This window comes from Megalops cyprinoides, chromosome 10 (genome assembly GCF_013368585.1).
Source record: "Megalops cyprinoides isolate fMegCyp1 chromosome 10, fMegCyp1.pri, whole genome shotgun sequence".
Lineage (NCBI taxonomy): Eukaryota > Metazoa > Chordata > Actinopteri > Elopiformes > Megalopidae > Megalops > Megalops cyprinoides.
In genome coordinates, this window is record NC_050592.1 from 17,663,619 (window position 1) to 17,687,344 (window position 23,726).

The 23,726-nt window shown below is 41.6% G+C and overlaps 1 protein-coding gene across 2 annotated transcripts in view; it reads right to left on the bottom strand.

Annotated features, from left to right (window-relative positions):
- The window catches only part of LOC118784315 (rap guanine nucleotide exchange factor 5-like), a 71,761-nt gene that overhangs the window by 33,954 nt on the left and 14,081 nt on the right, over positions 1–23,726 (bottom strand). The window contains exons 7-10 of one of the 2 annotated variants that reach the window (XM_036538509.1): positions 18,612–18,693; positions 15,633–15,678; positions 13,117–13,187; positions 7,728–7,856 (exon numbers count right to left, since the gene is read on the bottom strand). In XM_036538509.1, coding sequence (XP_036394402.1) covers positions 7,728–7,856; positions 13,117–13,187; positions 15,633–15,678; positions 18,612–18,693 — 328 coding nt within the window. The remainder of the gene's footprint in view (positions 1–7,727; positions 7,857–13,116; positions 13,188–15,632; positions 15,679–18,611; positions 18,694–23,726) is intronic. The other variant, XM_036538508.1, reaches the window with a different exon arrangement.

Genomic DNA, 23,726 nt, shown 5'->3' on the forward strand with positions numbered 1-23,726 from the left:
GTCTTAAGTAGATTATTTATAATTAGTGTGCTATGATTGTTGATACTACAGAAGTATGTGCAGACTGCAGGCAAGCAGCACAAAATATTATGTACTGGGTTGGTTTAAGGTGCTAATGTTGACTTAATAAACATTGTTAAATTAGAGTACTTATTACTTATTATTAGAGAGTTTATGTTTTTATGAATTTGTTTTAATGCCTTGTCTGTACTGCTGCTGACAAACCTGTCTTGAATGAGGATTTCTCATTTATTCTGTAATCGCTGTCTTTGTTTTTTATATACATGGCCATATATATTCACATAATCACCAAACATTATTCTCTACCATGAATTTGACTTCTGTACGTATCAACAGCAATTCAGCTAGTAGACAACACAGCATGGGGGATCCAAAATGAAATGCTTCAACATCCTTTGCACATTGATTCAGCTGACATGTCACATCTGGAATTGAATAGATCAGGACCTGTTTGCTGACTTTGTGCGAACACGTCATCTCCCTCCTTCTCTCTGTATGGGACATAATATTGAATAGGTGGAGAAAAAAAATTCCTCTTATCAAAGGTACAAATTAAAAGCTATGTTTTTCACTGAGGAAGACCTAACCTGCAAACCAAAGTTATTTATTAACCACCCTGTTTTTTCTTTGAAAGTTATTTCTTTGAAACCTTTCCAGTCCAATTCTTACTCTTTTCAACAAGAAAAGCCGAGCTGTATAAGATCAATTTTCTCATGCATACCCTCATGACTGAACAAGTTAAAACCTAAGCTATCTGAACATTGAGCTTCACAGCACAGAACCCAAGTACTAGACCTCAAACCCTTTGGGCAGACCTGCTCAAAGGCATAGGGCTGAAAGGAAGGCAGGGGAAAACAGCCCTTAATATCAAATGTATTATTGATCTGGTTCCTGTTTTTCTGTGGATTTGCAATCCTCTATGATCACCGGTGTTCATCTTTAGATCCTGGCCTCTGGAGTCCCAGCCACTGACTGGGGAAAAGAGCCTCACACAAAGTGTCTCAGTTTAATACTTGCTGTAACTGTGGTGCACTCCCAACAAAAACACACCACACCACGTAAATTTGTCAAGTTCTTGGGCCGAGTCCAAACGAATGGTGCTTTGACCTTCAAACAGTAAACACGGCCCCAGCTTCTGGATGCACTGGGCCTTGGGTGCTGATCATTTCCAGCATTCTCAAGTGCACGGCTGGGCCAGCTCAAACACGCCAGGTATGGAACACTCAGAGAAGCCTGAGGCATCTGGAAAGCCTCGGCTGCGACAGAACACAGACACAGCATCTAACACAACACGGAGTCTCCCGCCTCCAGTTAGCATGCACTGCGTCAGTGGGCATCTGAGCAATGACGACAAAATGCCATTCGCCGCTCACAGCGGTTAGAGGCATTCTCCTTAAAACTGTGAAAATTCTTTGTTCCTTTTCAAGTTGTTGCAGTGCAAGAACAACCGAAAATAGGAACAATGTATAAAATTCATATTTTTCTTAAATTATACAGCACTAGCACTTTGGGAAATCACCTTGATGGTTACTTTATACCATCTAGTGGTACAATTAAGGTACTGCCAAGACATGGGGGAGTGACTGTGAGTGGGTAAGCAACAGATACTATTGCTTGTGGTACTGCTTAGTCCCACTCGAATACACTGAAGACGGTGTTTTTTCTTTTTTGTTCCTTTTTTGTGGTTGAGAGCTTGTCCCCAAAGAGCACTTCACACCCACGCTTTTCTTTTCTACTGTGTATGCTGTCCCCACAGGAAACCATGGGTGGAGCAATGTTTTGGAGAGCCTCTAAACAACCTAAAACAGTGAAATAACAAAAACAACATTCCAATGGGCAAACTGTTTATACATAAGTTCAGAACTGAGCGATTTTCTAGGTTGTCTACACATCGATAACCTGACTGTAATCACTACAAATACACCAAATCTACAATATCCCAAAGAGCTTGACACTTGACACAATTGAGGAATGGCACTTTAATCAACATAAAGGTAAAGTAGTTTTACTTGTAGCAAGTTGTATGCCCCCAAGCAACTGAACATAATGTGCCCTTTACTGTAAACTCCAAAAATAGTCTCCCGCATAACTGTGTAATATTAAACATGAACAATTTCTCAACATTCCTATCTTCCTTTAGATCAGAGTTCAGTCATTTCCCTCCCTCAAAAACACAGTGGCCAAGATAAGAACATTGGTTGAATCCAATTACAGTTATGTAATTCTTTGGAAACACTTAAATCAACAAAATGGGGAAACAGAGGCTGTTGAAAAATAGTATTTCAGCAGCTTACATGATAACAATCACCCTGTCTGTTAAAACAACTCTCTGAAACGTAGCCAAATAAAACACAGATGTACACAGAAAGGCAACTCATGGCCCTATTGCACTTCATTTTGCATTCTTTTCTGCAAATTTTCTAAGAGATTTTTTAAAGCATGTACTTAAGAAAAATATGTCAACACTGGGGAAAATATACAGTTTAGACATTGGTGACACTTCAGTGAGATTAACGAGGTGGCAGTTACATAACATGCTCTGGAACAATTGTAGGAATGTGATGTTGTCTGGCAGCAGTGAAAGGCTAACTTGCAGCCATTTGCTTGATTTCTGTGAGCCATTCACAACCGTGGCCCTGCATTTCTTCTGTTGGTACTTTGTTCTTTCTCATGAGTGATTTTGTATATGTACCTGTTTGCATCTCTGCAACTTATCATGCAATTAATTTAATTACTTCAAATCAAAGCCAAAGTGAATCCATAGTTAAGCCTTAGTGTCCTTAGCAGAAGTCATTACAAGATGGAATAATTTAGGTTAATTAACTCAATCAAGGGGTACAGCAGCAGATACCCACCTGGGAATTGAGCATGTGGCCTTCAGGTCAAGTTGAAGTGAAGTGAAGTAAAGTGACATTTCCCACCCTCAGCAACATACTGATGCCCTTGTTAACTGCCACTGGTTATGTCTACTCCTCAGCTCCCGTTCATCTTGGTAACAGTCTCCAATTTACTCCTGGGGCTCTTACAGCATGTCACAAGTAACATCTTACAACCCTAGAGCACACTGAGGCACACTGTACAGTACGGCAGACAAACTGCTTGTCTCACTCAAGGTTGCATGGTACTATATGCATGATTTTTGATCTTGTTGTAGCATTTGTGGCAGAACTGCACTGTGTTCTTGTTATTACAGTCACTTCTGGCCTGTAATGCAAATTGGTGTATTAGCTTTTGCTCTCATGTCCAATTTTTCCCCACAACAAACCAAGTTGGTGGTCAACTGTGATTTCTTCTAAGGGAAAATCTCTTAGAAGTCACCCTGGAAAAGCCTATGACATCACTTTGCAGGAGAGAGAATATGGCTGAAGGGACTACTCCCATCTTCTAGAGGATATCTAACCTGCATCACTCAGACTGAAACCCTTCTCCTTATAATGGAGGAGAGCTGTCTGTTTAATTCTTCATCACACTTTGCGGCTCTCATCCATTTAGACCTCCCCCTAATATATTATTTATTCCCAACATACAAATGAACTGCTTTAGAAATCCTCACATGATTTAAGATCACTGCATACATAGGTGCACTTGTGTGCACGTGTGCATTGGCTATTGTGGCAATACCTGTCCATCCACATCTTTGCACAACAGTCCCTCTATGGTTCACTCCACCCAAAGAGATGTGCAGTTGCTGAGAAAAGGTTTCTTGGAAAAAAAAGAGTATGATGCAGTATAACCAGCACACACATTCCCCTGCAGGCTTCCTCCCCGGTGCAGGGGCTCCATAAACAGGCATGATCTCACCCTGCTTCCTCTTTGCACCATTCCCTGCCTCTCTCCCTGCATCCCGCTTCATTCTCTCACAGCTCTGGGAAAGTGAGAGCCTTAAGGTTTCTCAACGCCGCGGAAAGGGGAGGCGACACAGAAAGTGAGCCAGGAAACACTCCATGCTCCTAGGCTATACCATGCTCTTCTCTCTGTGTGTGTGTCAGAAGAATGCACACATAAAGTAACACAGGAGCTGCTACACCTTTTGCAAGGTCTATGAGACACACCTTTACAGATCTATTTCACATACAGCATATCGGTTTACATGGAATCAAGTGGTTTAAAATGACAATAATCCACTTAGACGACAGAGGAGCTTTTTGATTTTTTTTTCTTTTTACAAAGGATACCATTGATAAGAATCCCACAGCCAAATAATGTGAAAAGTCAGTGTGGAACCATTTGCTGCAAACAGTCCACTTAATAGCTTAGCTGCTATGGGTACAACTGTGTCATTGAAACATACCCATACTCAGATGGGAACATCTATGGGTACTATTTTACATTTAGACAGAGAATTTTTGGTGCATATTGACAATCAGTCAAATTCTTATGCCAAATAGTGAAAATGCAAAAAGGTTATAACATTAATACAATTAAACACTACAACAATTATTTTTCTTGATTGAAAAACTAGGTATAAGTACAGTTTAAATTTAGCAATTTACCACAACTGGAATGTTATATAAGTATGAAATCTGTGGTTATCTGTGGTTTTAACTGTATCATCAAAAGTCATGTCAGTGTAACTAACATACTGAGGTTTATTCTTTTGTGCACCTGAATATCATCCCTTTAACAATCAGAAAATGTTTAAAAATTTTAACAGTAATCTCCTTTGTTATAACATATTTGCCACGGAAGACATAAATGTTTAACAATTCACAATCACTCAAGGACGAGGCAGACTCTCCTAAAATCCAGAATATATGGAAACATCATGTTCCTCGGTTCCACAGTTCCACAGTATCAGGAACAAAGTGTGTGACATTTAGTGAAACAACGGCGTAATGTAGTATATGATTTTATCGCTGCTGATGTGGCTGTCCAGGGCACTGGGAGAAAAGGGAATGGGATAGTCAGTGTGCTATGGCACCAAGACTAAAGGTCAAAAACCTGGAGCATTCAAATAAAAACTACGTCAACTCATTGGCATGACGACAGCAGAAAAGTCAGCCGTGCCTTGTGGCGTTTTTGTCAGCCCTTCCTGCCATTGTCGTTGTTCTCCGCAGCACACAGCTGGCAGGAAGGGAAAAACTGAGTACTCTGAGAGTTCAGCCAATCAGGTACCGGTCTGAAGCAGCAAATCTGAGCCTCTCCCTTCGACTCCACCGAGTAAGCACGTGAACGATGACCGCTAATAGCAGTCAGAAACCACATCATTTATTTGTGCAGAAGATGCCCTTATCATGTTACGCACTTTTTATATGTTATATGGCATCTGTTTACATGGCTGATAAATGAAATAAAGCAGGTCAAGTACCATGCTCAAGGGTACAATGGTAGTGCCCCATCTGAGATGTAAACCTGCAACTTTCTGGTTATGAGTGTAGTTTCTTCAGCACTACCCTGTGCTGTCTCCTGGGGAAAATATCACAGTGCCAGTGTAAAACAATGCCTCACCATGGTGTTCTAATTAATCTACATTAAAAAAAATGGTAACAGAGCTGTATTTTCACACTTGAATTATATGAAGCATAGTTTCAGTGAGCCCCTATTGGGCCAACAGATGCACTGAAAACCCATTCAGGAACTGATCATGTACTGATGTGAAATTCAGATGCAACTTACAAATCTGTGGCTACATTACCTGTAAGCAAGGATAATACATAAGGATGCATGGTATGCATTATGTATTTGCATATTATACATTTCTCTGGGCAAGTGTGATTGTAAAGGTTTCCTTGCCAAGGTGTATTTGTCCTAATTCTAATCAAAACTGTAGGACACATCATATTATTTCTGGTTGCATTCTAGAAATGAATTCAGAGTTCATAATTAATCTCCACTGTCTCCTGTTAGTGCTTATCAAATAGACAGGCTATTTTAGTCATTTTTGCTTACTGAGTTAGCTTTGGATCTGCGTCACTGTCAAAACTAAATGTCAGCTATTAAAATCTGACTTTCAATAGGCAATTGAAATACAACCAACAACACCCATTTGAACTATGACTAATTCCACAGAGTGAGCTTAGACACTGAATTTACATGACATTTACAAGAATGTATGACTGAAAAATAATCAAAGGTCTTTCTGATGAATTGTGCATTAAGGGACAGCACAGATTTAACACACATACATTTTATTGCCATACGACAAACTGTCTTGGTGTTGTTAAAACCGCTAAGCATGCATGATTTACCACAACACCTAAAAATGGGAGCATTGAAAGATACAGATTCAAAAACAATAGTAAGTACTTCAAAACAATATGCTAGGCACCATAATAATGGCCTATGCCAAGCAGCACTGTTATTTGCATGGCGCCAGAGTTTCTGTAGACTTATGGGTATTCAGAAATTAACCATTAACAATGCAAATGAAAGTATGATTAAGTAAGATATTTATACATAACTGACACTGAATATCACTGTAATCAGTAAGGAACACTGAGGATTAGAGTCAATGCTGTGTCAATTACAAGCTATTTTAATCTTGACATGTCTCAAACGCTATTGCCATGGGTAAGGAATGAGTTTGCTGGGTGGACCTGGTTAGTGATTTTCTAAGCCCTGTCACTCCAGAGATCAATATGAAGGGCCTAGAATAACTTGCTAAGTGCTAACACAAACTAATTTACCAGATTAATACCTCAATCAACACTGGCAAGTCATCTTAAGGTGGGGCACTTACCAATATGAAAGCCCCGCCAAACTAATCCAACTAATCCACCACTGTATTACAACAGCATCACCCTGAAGTCAGTCTTCACTCAGAAGCCACAAAAAAGTCACTTTATTGGAATACAACACCAGATTAATCTGAGAGGGTTTTTTATTGAAAACCATTTGTGAGTTTTCTTCCACATTGTAAATGTCATGCGTATTCAGGAAAAGTCTACAGAGAGGTTGAAGAGAGCAGTGATGACATTTTTTGCACATGCGTAGAAGGCAGAACACATTAATAGGTTTCCTGTTACTGCCAGACCACTACTGAAACATGCAACATCATAAACTACACACATTGCCACACTGTTAAAATGTACAAGCTCAGGGAGTTAATACAAGCTAACCAAGACATTTTACAGCACTACTGGTCCTTACCCATACTAAAAAACTCCATTTGCATCTAGAGGGAGAGTAAAATTTAGATCAGGTCTGTGGTCAGAACAAATACCAAATCATGGTATCAAAAAATACTACCTGGTGAACTTTGAAAGATGTCATTTTAAAGCTTTACCTCAAACATGCACCTGCAATAGAAAAGCCCAGGAAACTAAAGGGTTCCAGGATGAATATGAAATTTTAGATTTTTAAGAACTGCATCAACCAAGCAGATAATCAATAAAGTCCATAACTTGGTTCAAGTGGTAAAACCTTTTATACATTTGCTACCAAAGTAGGAATACTTCTTCATGAGTTGCTCATGGAGGATTGTCCTTCTGTGGCTTAACAGTTCTATTAGGAGGCTGAACATCTTCCATACTGCTCAGTAATAACCACCCACACTGCCCAGCAGCCCTATCTCTTAAGTGAAAATTATGTATCATACTATCATTTACAACACTCCCTCAGAGTTAGAGCTTCACCACAAAACAGAAAGCACTGCAGCCCTAAGTGAACACAGACATTCACCTTCATTGTAGCCGCTGCGTAATCATCACCATCATCATCATTATGATGATGATCATCATCACCACCCTGAGGGCAGCTGCACTCACCTCCGCACTCCGGTCGGGGACTTTGCTGCTCTGAGTCTGAAGGAGGCGGCAGCCATCCTTGGCGAGCCTCTGGACCATCTCCAGCCGGGACATGTCCTCCTTGTCGTGTAGGGCACAGACACCCGCCTGCTGGAGCGCAGGGGACAGAGAGAACATGTACCTCAGTCCACAGTCCCAAGACATGGTGAAGGGGTTTGGGGGGATGGAGGGGTAGCAGTGAGACAGAAAACCAGAGCACCCCTCTCCTTCAAACAAATAGAGTCCGAAGGGGTCGGATGCCCCCTACTCTTCTCCAAACTGCCTGCTGGCTTTTGCACTCCCTGGTCCAAACTCTGTGAAATGGTGTGAGTGTGTGCCCTGTCCCACAGCTGAGCTCAATGAGCAAAAGCTGCAAGCGTCCTGTTTTGAGTGAGTGTCTCTGCGGGGTCTCCTGTAAACTCTAGCGAGTGTGGAACTCTGCTCTCTCCCTCCCTCACACAGCTCCCCCAGCTGTGGTAGGGGGGGGTTGGGGGGGAGTGGGGGGGGTGCTACTTGGAACAGACCAGGAAACGTCTGACAGCCACTCCGACCTCACCAGGGGAGTTCCACCAGCTCCTGGGAACGGGAAAGAGCCAGCCCAGACGGGTTGGAGGGGGCAGAGTGTGTGCGTGTGTGTGTGTGTGTGTGTGTGTGTGTGTGTGCGTGTTATTGGGTGAGGAAGACTGGTGTGTCCTGCTATCAGGGGCAGTCTGTACATTATCTGGGGGTGGGTGGGTAGTGTGTGGTGTGGTGGGGTGGGGGGGGTGGTCAGGGGGTGGTGTTCAGGCGGGTCTGGTGCACTCTGCTGTCGTCAGAGACTGGCTGGCCATTGTTTATGTTTTTTTTCCTCTGTAAATTATATATTTTGATTGGCTAGCCCAGTTCCCTAAGGTCAGAACGAGAGTGATAAATTGTCTCAAAGTACCACATGAGAAAACCTGCAGAACAACTGTACCCAAGTGGGCAGGAAAGAAAACACCACATACACAATGCAGGCTACTTTCACATTCACAGGTTCATTAGTTAATGAGGAATACTACAACAATTCATCAGTCCAGGTCCTCTCTCTCTTGCCCAGAAGCTGGGCACCCACCTAAAAATTACATCCGGATAACCGCTAAGTCAAAAGCCAGATAGGACTACTAAATTATCACGTCAGTTGCTTTGCCAACAAATTTCATTTATAACACTGATGTGACAAATATCTTTTTTGGTTGCTGCTAAAAGACAATCCTGTGTATAATGGCAGGTGTTAGTTTAGGCTAACTAGACCACATATAAGGCATTATATGTGAGTATCACAATGATTAAACATGAATAACTCTTCATGCAGTGTTGCATAATGGTTAAGGAGCAGGACTTGTAACCGAAAGGTTGCCAGTTCAATTCCCCACTGGGGCACTGCTGCTGTACCCTTGGGCAAAGTACTTAACCCACAGTTGTCTCAGTAAATATCCCGCTATATAAATGGATAACATAAAAAAAAACTGATGTAACTGATGTAAGTCACTCTGGATAACAGTGTCTGCTAAATGCCAGTAATGTAATGTAATGAAATGAATAACTCTTCCAAGTAACTTTCACACAGCAAGCCAAGGACTGAATTTTCTACAGTGAGAAGCACAATAAGGAATTTACTTGCAATGTACAGTGTATATCTCAAATAATGATACAGGTTACATTTAGAACGAACTAGCTCAGCTCAAAAGCCATTTTCCCCACTAATGCACTCTACAATGAGAGCAGCTTGACTTTCCCCCATGTGGTGACCATGATTTCATGTCTGTGTGAAGTACTAGGACCGCAAAGCTTGCCTGTACCTTACAAACAGTAGTCATGTGGTATAGTTAAATGACACACAGGTTAACATACATCTACACAATCCCGTTTTGCATTTTCTACTTTTCGGCACAACTAAAACATGACCTTTCACTTGTCTTACAGACATGATAGTCGCTGACAAAACACAAACACTTCCAGGCACACATCCTGAAGAATCTTTCTAGCAAACATTCACACAATGTTCCACAGGTACAGATTAACAGCTGTGGGAAACCGAGGCTTCATGAATCCCACAATGGGTGTAGCAGTCCTGTAAAAATATCAATCACTGACATATGAGCCAAAACACATCGTTGTTCATAGCAAAACAATAGGATTGACTGAAATCAGTGAGTCACTGAACACACAAGATAGCACGACCAATTTTGGGGTTTGTGATGCTTTTCTTCCTCGGAGCTACAGATTAGAACAGATGTTAAATTAAGGTTAACTACTTCATAACCAGGGCTACTTTTGCGTGAGAAACTACCACACTGTGGTGTAGGTTCAGAAAGATAGCCCACTTAAACCTGCACTGTATAGACATGACTATTTCTCTAGTGGCCAGAATAAATGCAAGTCTCAATCATCTCAATGTCTAAATCAGCAGGCTAGCACAGGATTGCAGGTGCAGGTATACTAGCTACACAGCAGCCACACACAGTGGCCTAATGCCACTTCAAAAGGCCCTGACCCAACTTCACAACCTTGAAGTGTCTGCCAGCTCAGTGTGGCAGGAGGCAAAAAGAAAACCATTTCTGTTGCTGAAATGGAAACTTCAGCAGGCAAACTGGAGTGTCTCGAAAAAAGCGCCCCCACAGGAAAAGCAAGAGTAGGTAAGCTGACATAAGTCTTTCCTATAGCTAAGCAAGTCTCTGGTTACGCCATCAGTCCCAGTTTAGGAGAAGGAATTTTTTGGACCCTGCAACCTGGCAGACCTCACCTCCTCCTCTTCATAGTCCCCTCCCTCCTATCCCTGTGCCCTGCATTACATGAGAAAACACTGATAATATATTTTCAATATATTGATGATGGGCAGTAGTGTAGCAGAGTGATAAGGAGCAGGCTTCCCATATTTAGCATATTTACCATATCGCTAAGGAGTAGGGCTGGTAACCAAAAGGTTGCTGGTTCGATTCCCTGCTGGGGCACTGCTGTGGTACCTTTGGGTAAGGTACTTAACCCGCAATTGTCTCCGTAAATATTCAGCTATATAAATGGATAACATGTAAATATTATTATTATAAATAATATTGTAACCCACGTAAGTGGCTCTGGATAAGAGTGTCTGCTAAAAATTACAATGATGTAATGTAATGCGATATTAAGGGCATCACTTGGCCCGTTCCCTCTTCCCAGAATCCCCTACTTCGCTCACGATCATTGACTGTCTCAGGAAAGGTCAACACAATAGAAGGATTTATCAAGCACCTATTTTCGTTCTTTGAGAAAATAAAACCAAAAGTAAGCATCCAGCTTTCTGTACATCTGCCAAGAATTTATAAATAACCTTAGTAATAGCCATTGATGCAATGAGTTCAGTACATCAAACTGAACATTGTACTCATGAGCCATGCCATTGCCATTTTATCAGGCTTTTATTGTCTTTTTCTGGCAAAGCAGACCTCAGTGTTGACTTAACTGTTTTGATAATGATTAAGCATTGAGCACTCCCTTTTGAGCCAAGGCAGAAGCTTCTACTCATTGCTTCTATGAATCAGTGCCTTTAAATGAGAAAGCCAATGAGGCACACTCCTTCTTTGTTATCAAGCATAAAACAGACCAAAATGGGATCCAATGGCTCAGTCGGCAAGTTATTCGCTTTAATCGTAGACCTGGCTCTATGGTCCGGGTTTGAAACTGGCCATGACATTTCCCAACAGTGAGTGAGAACAAAGTGGCTTTTTTTTGTCAGGCAGAAGGGTGGGTAGGTCAGCCATGGATTTCTCATCTCACCTGCATTAATTACAGTGAAGAACATTGCTTATTGCCCATCTATCCCTTATTTCCCAACCAATCAGGATTTGAATAAAAACATATTTTAAAGAAATGCCCATTGCATGCTGATTGGGCAAGTGAATCTCCCAGTGCTCTGGCTTTCTGCATAAATTATCTGAGTTTACATCACAGCTGTCGCCAGACATGACCCCGGGGCTGACAAATGGCTAGTAAGCTAGGTGAGATTCTGTAATGCCTGCAATAATACAGATGTACATCACAGGCACAAAGTCAACAGACAAGCGCATGCGCACACACGCGCGCGCGCGCGCACGCACACACACACAGCAGCATGATAATATTCAGCCAAGCAATTTGTCCCTCCCTTAGTTGCTTCTGTGGCCTGCTTATAATCAGTCTGCTATAAACGCTAAAGGCAATCTGATGTGATGGGACTTCAGACGCAATCTACTGCTTTTATTTCTGCATGATGTAATGGGAAGAGACTGAAAATAAGATGCCATGTTTGTAACAATGTAAAAAGACACGTCTCTAAGCTGTTTGAATCGAATATATAAAACTACACCTCCTCAAACAGTAGTCTGTGGGAGGAAGACACAGTGGCCACAATGGCACATAAAATGATGACAGAACCGTTCATTTTTCCTCCTTTCATTCCATTTGACTGTCATTCCTTTCAGAAGAATAACTACAGTATCTGATTACAACCAATTAGAACCAAATTAAAATACAATTAGCTGATGATTCATGGTTACTGCTATAATGAACAACCTCGTCCACTGAGGAATTACCTTAATGTGGGATTATTTTTATGAGAAATACATGTATATTGGAAAATTATTCTTGAAAAAAGGACAGAGGAAAAAGAAAAGAAGAAACCTGAGTACTGCAATACAGTGAGATAAAGAGCCCATATGTGCTCTCCCTAACAGGTCTACCTCTTCTTGGTCCTGTGTATATGAGTTTTTTGTTCAAACAAATCAGTTGTGGTTATCAAAAACACATATTTATGTGCTTCCTTGACTATAAGGACAGTGTTTGCTTTGTCTCTTAATTCTTCCACAGGAAGGTGTCTCGTTTCAGTAACCAGATGTCCACATCTTCAGCATGTAGGACTGCAGGTAATTCCAACTGTCTATCCATCAATAAATCGAAAATGGACTAAATATATCCACATTTTAACAGGGGCTGTCAGAAACCACAGTCCATAAAATGGAATGCAGTGGCTGCCCGAGAGCTGATCCAATTGATTGGAAAGTCCTTGAATAATTACCGTATATACATTCTTCATAGCACACACATCTAATTCTGACATGATGTGGCCTTAGAGGGCAGATCATTTTAAATGGCTCATTCAGACACAAGATCAATCACTAACAGCTCGTTATACACAAGGCATTGCAATTTCAGTTAGAATGGAAATGAGAACACACATGGGTATCCAGAACTGAGTTTGGCATGCTCCGATCTGTACTGAATGGCTGATATTGTGTGTGCTTCTCCCTGAAGAAGAATGACAGGTCCATCACAGTCCCTGGCTTCCTTGCTGTGGCAGTGCATTGTTTATGTAGACACGGATTTTTTACTCTACCTTGTCCTCAGCGGGGCTCTGGCTGTGCTTCTCTCCAGTCTCCTCAGGCTTTGGATGGTCCTCTTCTGCCACTGCGGGGGAGTCAGTCAGCATATATCAATCAGTTACATGTCAATCACAGTCAATCAAAGTGGAGACTGCTGCCAAGCAACATCACTACGCCCCACATGGCCTGGCTGTGTAGCATACACAGGGAGGGAAATGAGTATGAACGAGGTCCTGCCTCGCATGTTGTCAACTATTAACACCCTCTCATGAGCCGAGCAAAGGTACCCTCACCCACCCTCAAGCTGTGAGCGAGGAAAGAAAATGATTCTCTTTTAAAAGCAGTGACAGGGAGAGGAAAAAGGACAAATTCATCTCCCCCTCCCCCACACCCTTATTTTGCAATTTACTTGAAGGATGTCGTTACAGATCTCACATCCAGAGTATCAAAGGTCAAAAAGCTGTATGCAAAGTTCTGGCTGCTTCAGCTGCATTGCTGAAATACATTGCAGAGGCTTGCATTCAAATCGTGGAGTAAGACCTACTGTGGATTATTTCCTGTGAATAAGAGTTTAATGAGATGCTTTGGGAATTCTGATGTTGCTAGGACAAAATGTTAGTGAACAGTTTCCATAAAATATGACAACAAGTACAGTGTCTCCTGTAAAATACCCCTAAAATGTCCTAGCATGCCGTGCCACGCTAATGGAAAGAACATGAGCTGAGATACGTTACAACTCATGTCATTTTCAACTTGCATTCCCATTGTTTTTTAAAGTGAGTGACGATGCCTGACATCTGCTGCGTGTGTCATGATGTGTGTGTCAAGATTTACACACAATATAATATACAAATGTTAATGGCTGTCAGAATATCAGATGATGTACATTTAAGGAACAAGACTCAAATTATGGTTTTCCAGCATCATATAGGAGTAGGAATCTTGAAATGATTCTTACACCTGTCTTCAAAGGAAGTCTGCAAGTGAGTGAGAGAAGAACAATGGAAAACCCCTACGGCCTGGCACCATCATCCCACAAAGAGCCAGTGCTGGATGTGGACATTTCCTGTCCCTCCCACTGACAATAGTGAGCTGCTTCCTGTCCCCCTCACCACCCCCCACCCACCCCGCCCTGGACTGCCAACAGGTCCTGCTGCAGCTGTGTGGTAAATTTCTCTGTTGTTTAGCAGAGACCTCTACCAAGGTGACATTTAGTACCACAGTGATATATAGTCACATTGCTCACTTATGCTGCTGGAGAAATGCCAATACAGATGAATTAGCTTACCCTGGAATTAATGCCCATAGCCATCAGGCAACATCAGTCTGGTGCCACATAGACTCCATACTATTGTTACCTCAGCATGGCTGTGCTAGAGATTGATTACCGCTATATAAAGTGCACCTATTGGGCTTCCAAACTAGTGAAAGAGTTACTGCACTTGTTCCAAGCACAGGCTGAGCCTTAAGGCCCAGGTTCAAAACTGGCCATGTCATCGGCCGACAATGACCAACAGAACACCTAGGAATAGAGGTGACTAGATTGTCCAGGGTCCCCTAATCTTACGCTCTTGCCACCATACGATTTGATGATGTCAAGGAGATGCACCTATCCTCTGAATGGTGTCTGCCTCCTGGTGGGAGCTGTAGTGTGCCATGGTAGGAATGTGTGTGTATCAAAAGATTGTGTTCGCCTCCCCCTAGCCTCCCACACAAGTGCAGACATTGTTGCAGTGAGAAGAGCCTAATGTACAACTGCTGATCACAAAGAGTGCGTGAAAGAGGAAAAGAACTAAAAACGAAATGCACCTGTTGCTGTTTTGTAAGTAGGTACAACCGAGGGAAAGAATTTGGTTGGATGCGTAAAGAATTTCAAAATCAACATCCATGGACACAATGTGTGCAGGACACACGCAACTACACATTTTTGGTTTAGCTGAATGTGTACACCTGGGGTTCATCTTCAAACACAAAAATTAATTTCAACCTCCAACAGGACACAGTTTAACGTCTAGCATTTATTCTATCTATCAGTTTTTAACACAACAGCACTAAGTCCCCTTTGACACTGACCGAGATGCCACTGAGGAGGTGACAATGTTCAGTGAAGCCCTAAGTAAGAGGTGCTCTATTTAAAACCAGCTTCACAGGGGCTGAGCAGGCAGTAAGCAGACTTTTATCTGCCGCTGCTGTCTCCACCATGGCTTTTCAAATAATTGGTGCCTTGGGAACAAGACGGGATGACAGGGGGAACAAGGAGGGTGAGAAGCTAAAAACTGAGCTCTTCTTCCGCAAATTAAATTAAAATTAAAACGAATTTAATCAGAAAGTGCACAGGAAATTGCTTTATGTAATTAAGTGGTAACCAATATTTAAATGAATGACTAAATATGAAAATGTAGGCTTCCCTGAAGGTGGTTGTTTGAGACACACTGATCTTCTAGTCAAGAACTGAACAAATTTAGTTAAAAATGTTTTGAATAAAAATAATCTGAACAGTTTATTAAAAGAAGTGTCTATAATTACTCACTTGATTTCCGCTTCCTTGCAAGTGTTACAGCCAGTTCATTCTGCACCTGTGAAAAGAAACATTTTCATTATGGAATTATAATGTGAGACACATGAACGTGGCACACAGGAGATTAACTCTTTAAATGAAGTTTGATCAATGTTCTGTGTCATAGTATGTGTAATTATTGTAGGTGATACTAATTTCTAAGAAGGAGTGGAATAGTGGCAATTCATTTCTTGTATGACCAGTTCACCAGTTAATATAAGATCTACAGTACACATCTTTTTATGCTGTCAGCAAGTTGTGTTGCTTGACAAGTTCACAGCAGTGCCAGAGAATTGGCAGTACAGAAGAAACAGCTGACGCGAGTGTAAGAAGAATTGTTGAAAAAATTAAACGCTTTCCTTATGACCCTCCAATTATTTCGTGCAGATCCTAGCACATTTGAGACCGTCCAATTACCCAAAGCCGAATCCCTGCTTTGACTGCCATTTTATGAGCATAAGACGCATGAAGTGTCTTCCAAGCTCTCTCTTCTGAAGCCCCACCACATTATAATTACATGTAGATGTTATTTTCCAAGCAGATCACTGTAACTGACACTGACTGACACACTGGAGGTACAACAGCGGTGCCTATGCAGTTGATAAGGAGTGTGAGGCAGAGCATGAAGTGTTTACACATACACACACACGCACACACACACACACACACACACGCACACACATGCACGCACACACCCAAACTAATATAAATGTGCCCAATATTTCATCCATAAATAAAAAATAAGTGCCACATAGATGCTGGAGCGTTTCTGCTGTCACTGGGGCCTTGTGGAGCAGGGAAGTGAGATGGAGGGGAATGGAGGGGAACAGAGGTCTAAAGCATGCCTGTCAAACCGCCCTATTTCCTCTGTCCCCTCGGAGTCTGGAGCATCACAGGCCTGCTCTTAATGGCCACGCTTATCCTGGCGCCTTGCCTCTAAATGAAAAATGGGCATCCTTTGGGGAGAGCGACCTCGCGACAATGGAACAGAGAGCTCATCCTGACAAGCAGAAGCAGCGGGGGACCCTCTGTGTGCTTATGCTGGACACAGGCAGACCGGGGGGAGCCGTCCACAATATGAGTCTGCATACAGTCATGTCACTCCCTAAAAAGCCACTATGCCGTGCTGAAGAAGCACTAATCTCACAATCAAGTCCTCAGAACCACCTGGGTTCCGCAGCAAATGAGACTGACAGAAACAATATCGCTGCTTTAAGGAGATAAGGATATAGGCCGTGTCCTCTCTCAGCGAAGCGCTGCGCAACGAAATGGGCTGGGACACAGAGACAGACAGGGACACAAAAAGAAATGAACACGGGGAATGCTTAAATGATTAACTCCCCAAAAGTCCCCATTAGGCTCTGCTCGCATTTGGACTGATGTCTAGGCTCTGACGGGAGGCCATCCTGACACTGCGGCTAATAAAATGAGCGCTGTAGCAGGCAGCCACTTGAAGCGTGCAACTCCACGCAGATCCTGCGGTTTGTCTGGTTAGGTATATGCTTTAGCAGAGGGTAGCTGCAAAAAAACACTGAGAGACATGGGATGCAGCTGTTTGAGCATAAATGCCTAGACCTTGGAGAAAGGAACTGTCACTCAAGTATGCTGACAGGTCAGAAGACAATTCTAGTAACTGAACAGCTACTATAAGTGAAGATGCCCTTTGGTATCAAAACATGTGCAGACCCACTATGGAAGGTGTCACACTGACAGTAACAGTTTTGTTATTCACAAACAGGGCTACTATCTTGTGAAGGCCTTCACCTCTAAAACAGTACCTTCCCCCTTGAACCTGATTTACAATTTTACGGTTAATTAGCAATATTGTTTGCATGCACAGAAGTGTTTACATATCTGTATAAATGTGTTCACAGAGGATCCCTGGTCTTAATTAGCAATTTACAAAATTATCAATAATTGAGCTTGTTCAATCAACCTCACCGCAAACTGGTTAATTGTAATCATTATTGTCTATGTAACTGTGCAGATAAGAAGGCCAGCCATTGGCTGACAAGCTTCACCTGTGTTAATTAGCCTGATTACATACAGATGTGTTGCTAGAACTAGAACCTAATTTGAGCAGTTAGTTGTGCTTTTCATGCGCAGTGCATGGGCCAGCACAGTTATACAATAAACACAAGCTGTAGGTTTACATTTGCTAAGAATTAATCAGGGCACTTTCTGGCTCAGGCTCACTCATTCTGAAGGAGTGTTTTATGGCAGAGTAACTTCAGGTCTCCAGAGGCATTGAGTATGCTGGCTTTTGAGTAAGAATGTGATTTACCAAGAGCTAACTGAAAGGTTACTCTCAAACCTGTCACCTGCCAGGTCTCACTGACTCAGCCTCTCTGATGGTCCATCATCATCTGACTGGGCCTTTATAATGTACTGTATAACATTACATAAGGTGCATCGTAGTGCAAGCTCAGATCACTGTTCATAGCAATGGGGAATTTGTGAGGAAAGAGAGCTGACTCAATAACCACTAAATTCATGGCTGTTTCATCCTCATCTACATGTTTCATAAAGCCACTAAGCAAGTATTTGCCAGCCCTGGTCGTGGGGGCACACTGTGTATTCTTGGTTCCAAATGAACTCTTAATTCAGTAGGTTTGATTACACTTTTCTTTTGGTTTGCTTACACTCTCTTACATACCTATTATGCTGCCACATAGAGTTATCCCTATGACTGATTATCAAAATTGCAGGACACAGGGGATCACGGCCTGGACAAAGTAACATTCTTCAAGAATTCTTCAAGCCTCCAATCCCCCCCATGTTTCATAAAGAATAGTTTCACCACAACTGATGTAGCATGGCACTTTGCCATGGTAGGATAAGCAGAGACCAAGAGCAGTGGCCTTCAGCTGTCTGGATGCAGCTCCTCACAGAACCCCTGGCAGAGATTCAGCAAGACTAACAGAGGGACATTTGTGACATTCTCGCACTTACCGTGGATGTCAGCCTCTCCAGAGCCTTCATCTGCAGGATCTCCGCACTCATCTCCCCCTTTCCCTGCGTGTCCTCCTGGGGCCTGCAGATACGCACATACACACATACGACACACACATACACACATACACAGACATACACACAGCCGGTCAGACTGCTTGCTTTGGGTGAACACCTCCTATCAGACATAAATACCATAACTCAATTGCACAGAGCAGAATACTGTTGGCTCCTCATGGCTGCATATACTCTGGACTGTTATGTAAAGTTATGTGCAGGCCGGCTAAGTGGACAAAGGGAGTGAGTAAAGTAAACGGGATTAAAAGGTATCAGTGGCACACTATGTAACACAATGGAGTATGCAATTGTCAAATATGCAGGTACATACCTTCCACACCAACAGAGGATTTTCACTAAAAAAAACAAATCAAATTCCTCTATATTCAATGGTGTTTCCCATACCAGATACTGTACATTATTATGACATTATGGTGCTTTCTCCACTCTGCATGATCATTGAGCTTGGTTTGATTTCTTGGCCAAACCAAGGTAGGTATCTAACAGTAGGGTTGCAGACCAACCCATAAACTGACCAGAAAACATGTAGTTTGCAAGTCTGGTCCAGAAACACAAAGCAATAGTTATGGCTAACATAGTTGAGCCGCAGATGTGTGCGAGATGTGTTACAGACAGTTAACTGTACAGTACAAACACTGCAGACATTCCAGCAGTTCTGTAGATACCCATTATTCCTCAGCAGGCTTTCTGGATATACATCTGTGTATAGAGACTTGTGAGAAACTGGATTCATATTGGTCTCTCCAGCACTAACCTATGTATTGAATCGCTGTTGACAAATTCTGTCGTAAAGGTAATGACAGCACATTTGATGACCCATTCTACTAAAATCATCAGAAAAAAGTAAGAATTAGAATCATTTTATACGGGCCATGTAAGAGGTTTTTCAATTCCCATTCACAGACACTCTAACACAAGATAGTAACAGGCTGTCACTTTCTAAGGGTGGTAGTGTGGTGTGATTAGGGAAGCTGATTAAGCATTTGATGGGGCATTTAACCTAACTGCATAAACTTATCTAGCAGAATGATATTTGAAGTGATAGTGATAGTTTATGTTGAAGTTTACAAGATGTCATTCTTCTGGTCAATTCGTTCACTCAGATTCATACATTTCACTGGGGGTCCTCTCCTCAGAGCAGGCCCACAGGGATAGGGTCTTCCTGTGCTCTCACCTCTGAAGCCTGCAGCCAACCTTACGGTAATGGTGTTTCCATTAGAGGAAGCGGAGCATTACACATCCCTCCTAGTGAAGGCTTCCTCTCCCAAACAAAGAGAAAGGGACAGCTCTGAGCTCACACACTGATGCTGACCCACTTTTAACCCAGATGGGAATGAAAGTCAAAACCAGGTGGTGAAAGTTGTTCAGCTCTGTGGATACCTGTTGGATGGGTGCCAGCTCTCAAAAGTGGGTTCCATGGAAATTAGTGCTGTTGCTTCACTTCACCTCAACAGAGAGCAATGATAAATGTGGACAGATACGCTCTGAAAAGCATTTTAAAACTGTTAAAAACTGGATGCTGTAAAAATTAAAAGGTTTGTGTATCACATCCGGTAGTTGTACCTTGTGTAAATGCCAAGGTATTTAAGAACAAAACACACAAAAAAGACTCTAATGGACAATTAAAATATATAACTCAAACACCATTCATTCAGACAATGAATATGTGAACAAATTACGTATGATCCGAAGGTATGCCATGATCTAATTGTAGCACCTTAAAAAGACAATGCAGCGACACCAGGCATTCAATTTGGAACACACTACTGAATAGTTCCAAAATAGAAAACCAAGTGAGCCTTTTTGAGGGGATACTGCTGTTCAGGAAACGTCGTAAGACGAGAAGAGGAAAAATGTGAGAGGCTTAACAATGCTTCCCAGTAATAAAATTCAGAGCATTTTAAGTATGTTCCAAATGACCTGTAAGATAAAGGCCATCCAGCATGTGCATCAAGCCAGGCAGACTGAGGGCCTGCAGGTGCCAAAGTGTTACAAATGCTTTAGCTGGAGTCTGAAACTGACAAGCATTCACAAGCACACACACACACACACACACACACACACACACACACACTGAGGAATGCATAGCAAAACAGGATGCCTGGGTGGTCTTCAGTGTAAGGTGGTCCCACACTGAAGACCACAAGACTTTACATAATTAATATCAGTATAAAAATACTGATATTAATTATGTAAAGAGCACAAATATGTGACAGAATGGTTCTCAAGCAAAATATTACATATCCTGTGTCTACTGCACCAGTTTTGCTGATATAAGCTGTGTAGGACATCTTTAAAGGACTGGTATAGAATTATTAATGAGAGATTCAATGCATCAGATCTGGTAGTCAGCACATTCATTCTGGGACCAGTTCAATCCAATAATACAATACAACAAATACAATAAATCACGGAAAACATGTTTTTAAAATTGTAAGCTATTTTAGTTGTTCAAGATAAGAACGTCTAGTAATAAAGAAATGCAATGTATGTGAAAACAATTTTTTAAAAAACTGTTCACTAGGCTGACTCAGAAGAGGAGATATACCTTTAGTTGCCTAGATGTCTAGGCATTCAGGTGATGCCATTTCTTGGTTTTTATGCTACATTTTCCGTTAAAAACGACCAGGATCAAATCCCTGATGGGACGCTACTGTTGTACCCTTGAGAAAGGTATTTAATCTGAACTGCTTCAGAAAGCAGCTGGCTGAATAAAGGAATGATTTGTAAAATGTCTTCCTCAGTAAGGTGCATATAATCAAAAAATAAAAATGATGATACAGAAATGTTAATGAAAAAAGGGTGAAAGATACTATATAAAGATCATGTCTTCATCACAAGGTCTTTTAGCATGTCACATATCCGATCCATCACTAGTACTGGAATGACATTTTGGGCAGTGACATGAATATGAGATTTTAGGTTATACATCCTCACCATGGGTAGTTACTGGCAATTAGATATTTAGACTTATTTATACACTTCCAAATACACTAATTTTACATTACATTACGGAATCAGAATAATCATATCAGCAAACAAAAGGAATGAAAAGCAACACTAGAAAATGAATGGAGAAATGGCAGAAACACATTCTATGGCTCACAGAGCAGTGTCACACTGACACCAGCTGGCATTGCTCAGTAGTGCAGCTGACGTGCTCAGGCTCCTGTCAGTCAGAGCTGGCTGCTGGATCCTTGCTGTAGGCATCCAATGAGCACGAGACACCACTCCAATAGCTCCACCCACAGAATTCCAGCTCGTTTCTTGCCTCCAGGATGCCCCTCTACAGTGTGATTAATTGGACTGCTCTTCACCTGTGTTCCCATTCCAGAACCTCATTTATTCTCTCCAGTGGAGGAAACCAATGCTCAGGAAGCTTCTAGGGGCTGTTAGCGAAAATAGGCAGATCACTCTGTAAGCTGGTATTTATTTTTCCACAACTAAACATGCAAAAAAGCAGAGCTCCACATGCTCACAAGATGGGGAAGACATCCAAATGCAAAAGTCAACCAGAATAACCAGACAAGTTTACTTGGGAACCAGTTAAATTTGGTAAGAATATGAAGCAGAACATAGACTTGCACTTGTATAAACAACCTTAATTTGAGGATAAAAACCTTAGCCCATTTCATTTAGCATCTCTAAAATTATGTTGGGTTCCTGCATTTTCAAATATGCATGCTATTAATAAAATAATTACAAATTACATTTGTTTGGAGTGTCATATTACAAAGATTTCCACACCTTGCAATACAATACTGAGGAACACAAAGGATTTAGAAGCATTTCAGTTCTTATAGAACTGCAGCAAGCAGAAGGGGGAAGTGTAGGCAAGGTCTCCCCTCCCAACACTGTGCATGGTAAATCAACACAGTAATATGAACACAGGCGGTAGAGGCTGTGTTGCCTCACGTTAAAATGCTCCCATGTGAACTCTTTGTGGCTCTATTCCCACTGTGATAACCTCTAAGGAAATCTACTCCAGATGCCTCACCAAACTGCTCTTCTTTCATTTTATTTATCTAGCATCTCTGTGCTTACGTGCTATGCATTCCTCGGAGCACAGAATACATTTGGATATATTCAAATTCCCTTTACTGCTGCTGTCTGTCACAGATGCTTTGGCTGTGAGATGAGGATTAAATTATTTATAAATATCCCTCCTGGCTAGAGTGAAGCTGCTCTTAAGTGAAATTCATGAATCTTCAGTCTCGTCATCATATCCACCTTAATGTCTGCAAACGTCTGAAACACGTATTCATATAACTATCCATACTGACAAAACAGAGCGAACCAAAACCCTTCAGGGATGTAAATACAACTCAAACAAATGCAAATTCCTTGGAGCGTCTGGGAGCTTCTGGAACTGTGTGTTAAAGAGAAATACCCAAACAGTCCTTGCAGAAGCACACATGACATTATAATACTTGATAGAGCTTGAGGTGGGTAACCCCTTCAATGATAGGGTATTGCTGGGTAAGTAACGTCTTTTGATTGGATGAATCAAGTCAGTGACAGAGCATATGGCATCTCAACCCATTAATGAGTTGAAGGAGCCTCAATTTCCCATCATTGCTAAACACATAGTTCACAATATTGATGAAATCTCACAAAATGCCAGGCTATATTTAAAAAAAACTGCAAACACTGCTGAATGAATTCAGAGTGATTAGTAATTAACGAATGGGTTGAAGCTTTAATTGAATCAGTGTGCTGATGGAGGCCAGTGACTGTATTGATACAGACTGTTCATCCACAGAATACACATTCTCTGCACACTGTACTATCTTGGCAACAGTGTGTGTCTGGAATAGCAACTATTTGTACATCACTGTTCATGCAGATGCAGTACAGAAAAAGGTGATGAAAAAACAATGAAAAATTCCCCCCTTTAATGGCAAGCAATATTATTTTTACAGAACTGAGACACTATGCTCATTTAGTTTAATCGATTTGGTTTACCATTTTTATTATTGCATTTCTCATTACATGCACCAGATAGTGCAATATGTCTTTTATGAGCTTTGCAATCAT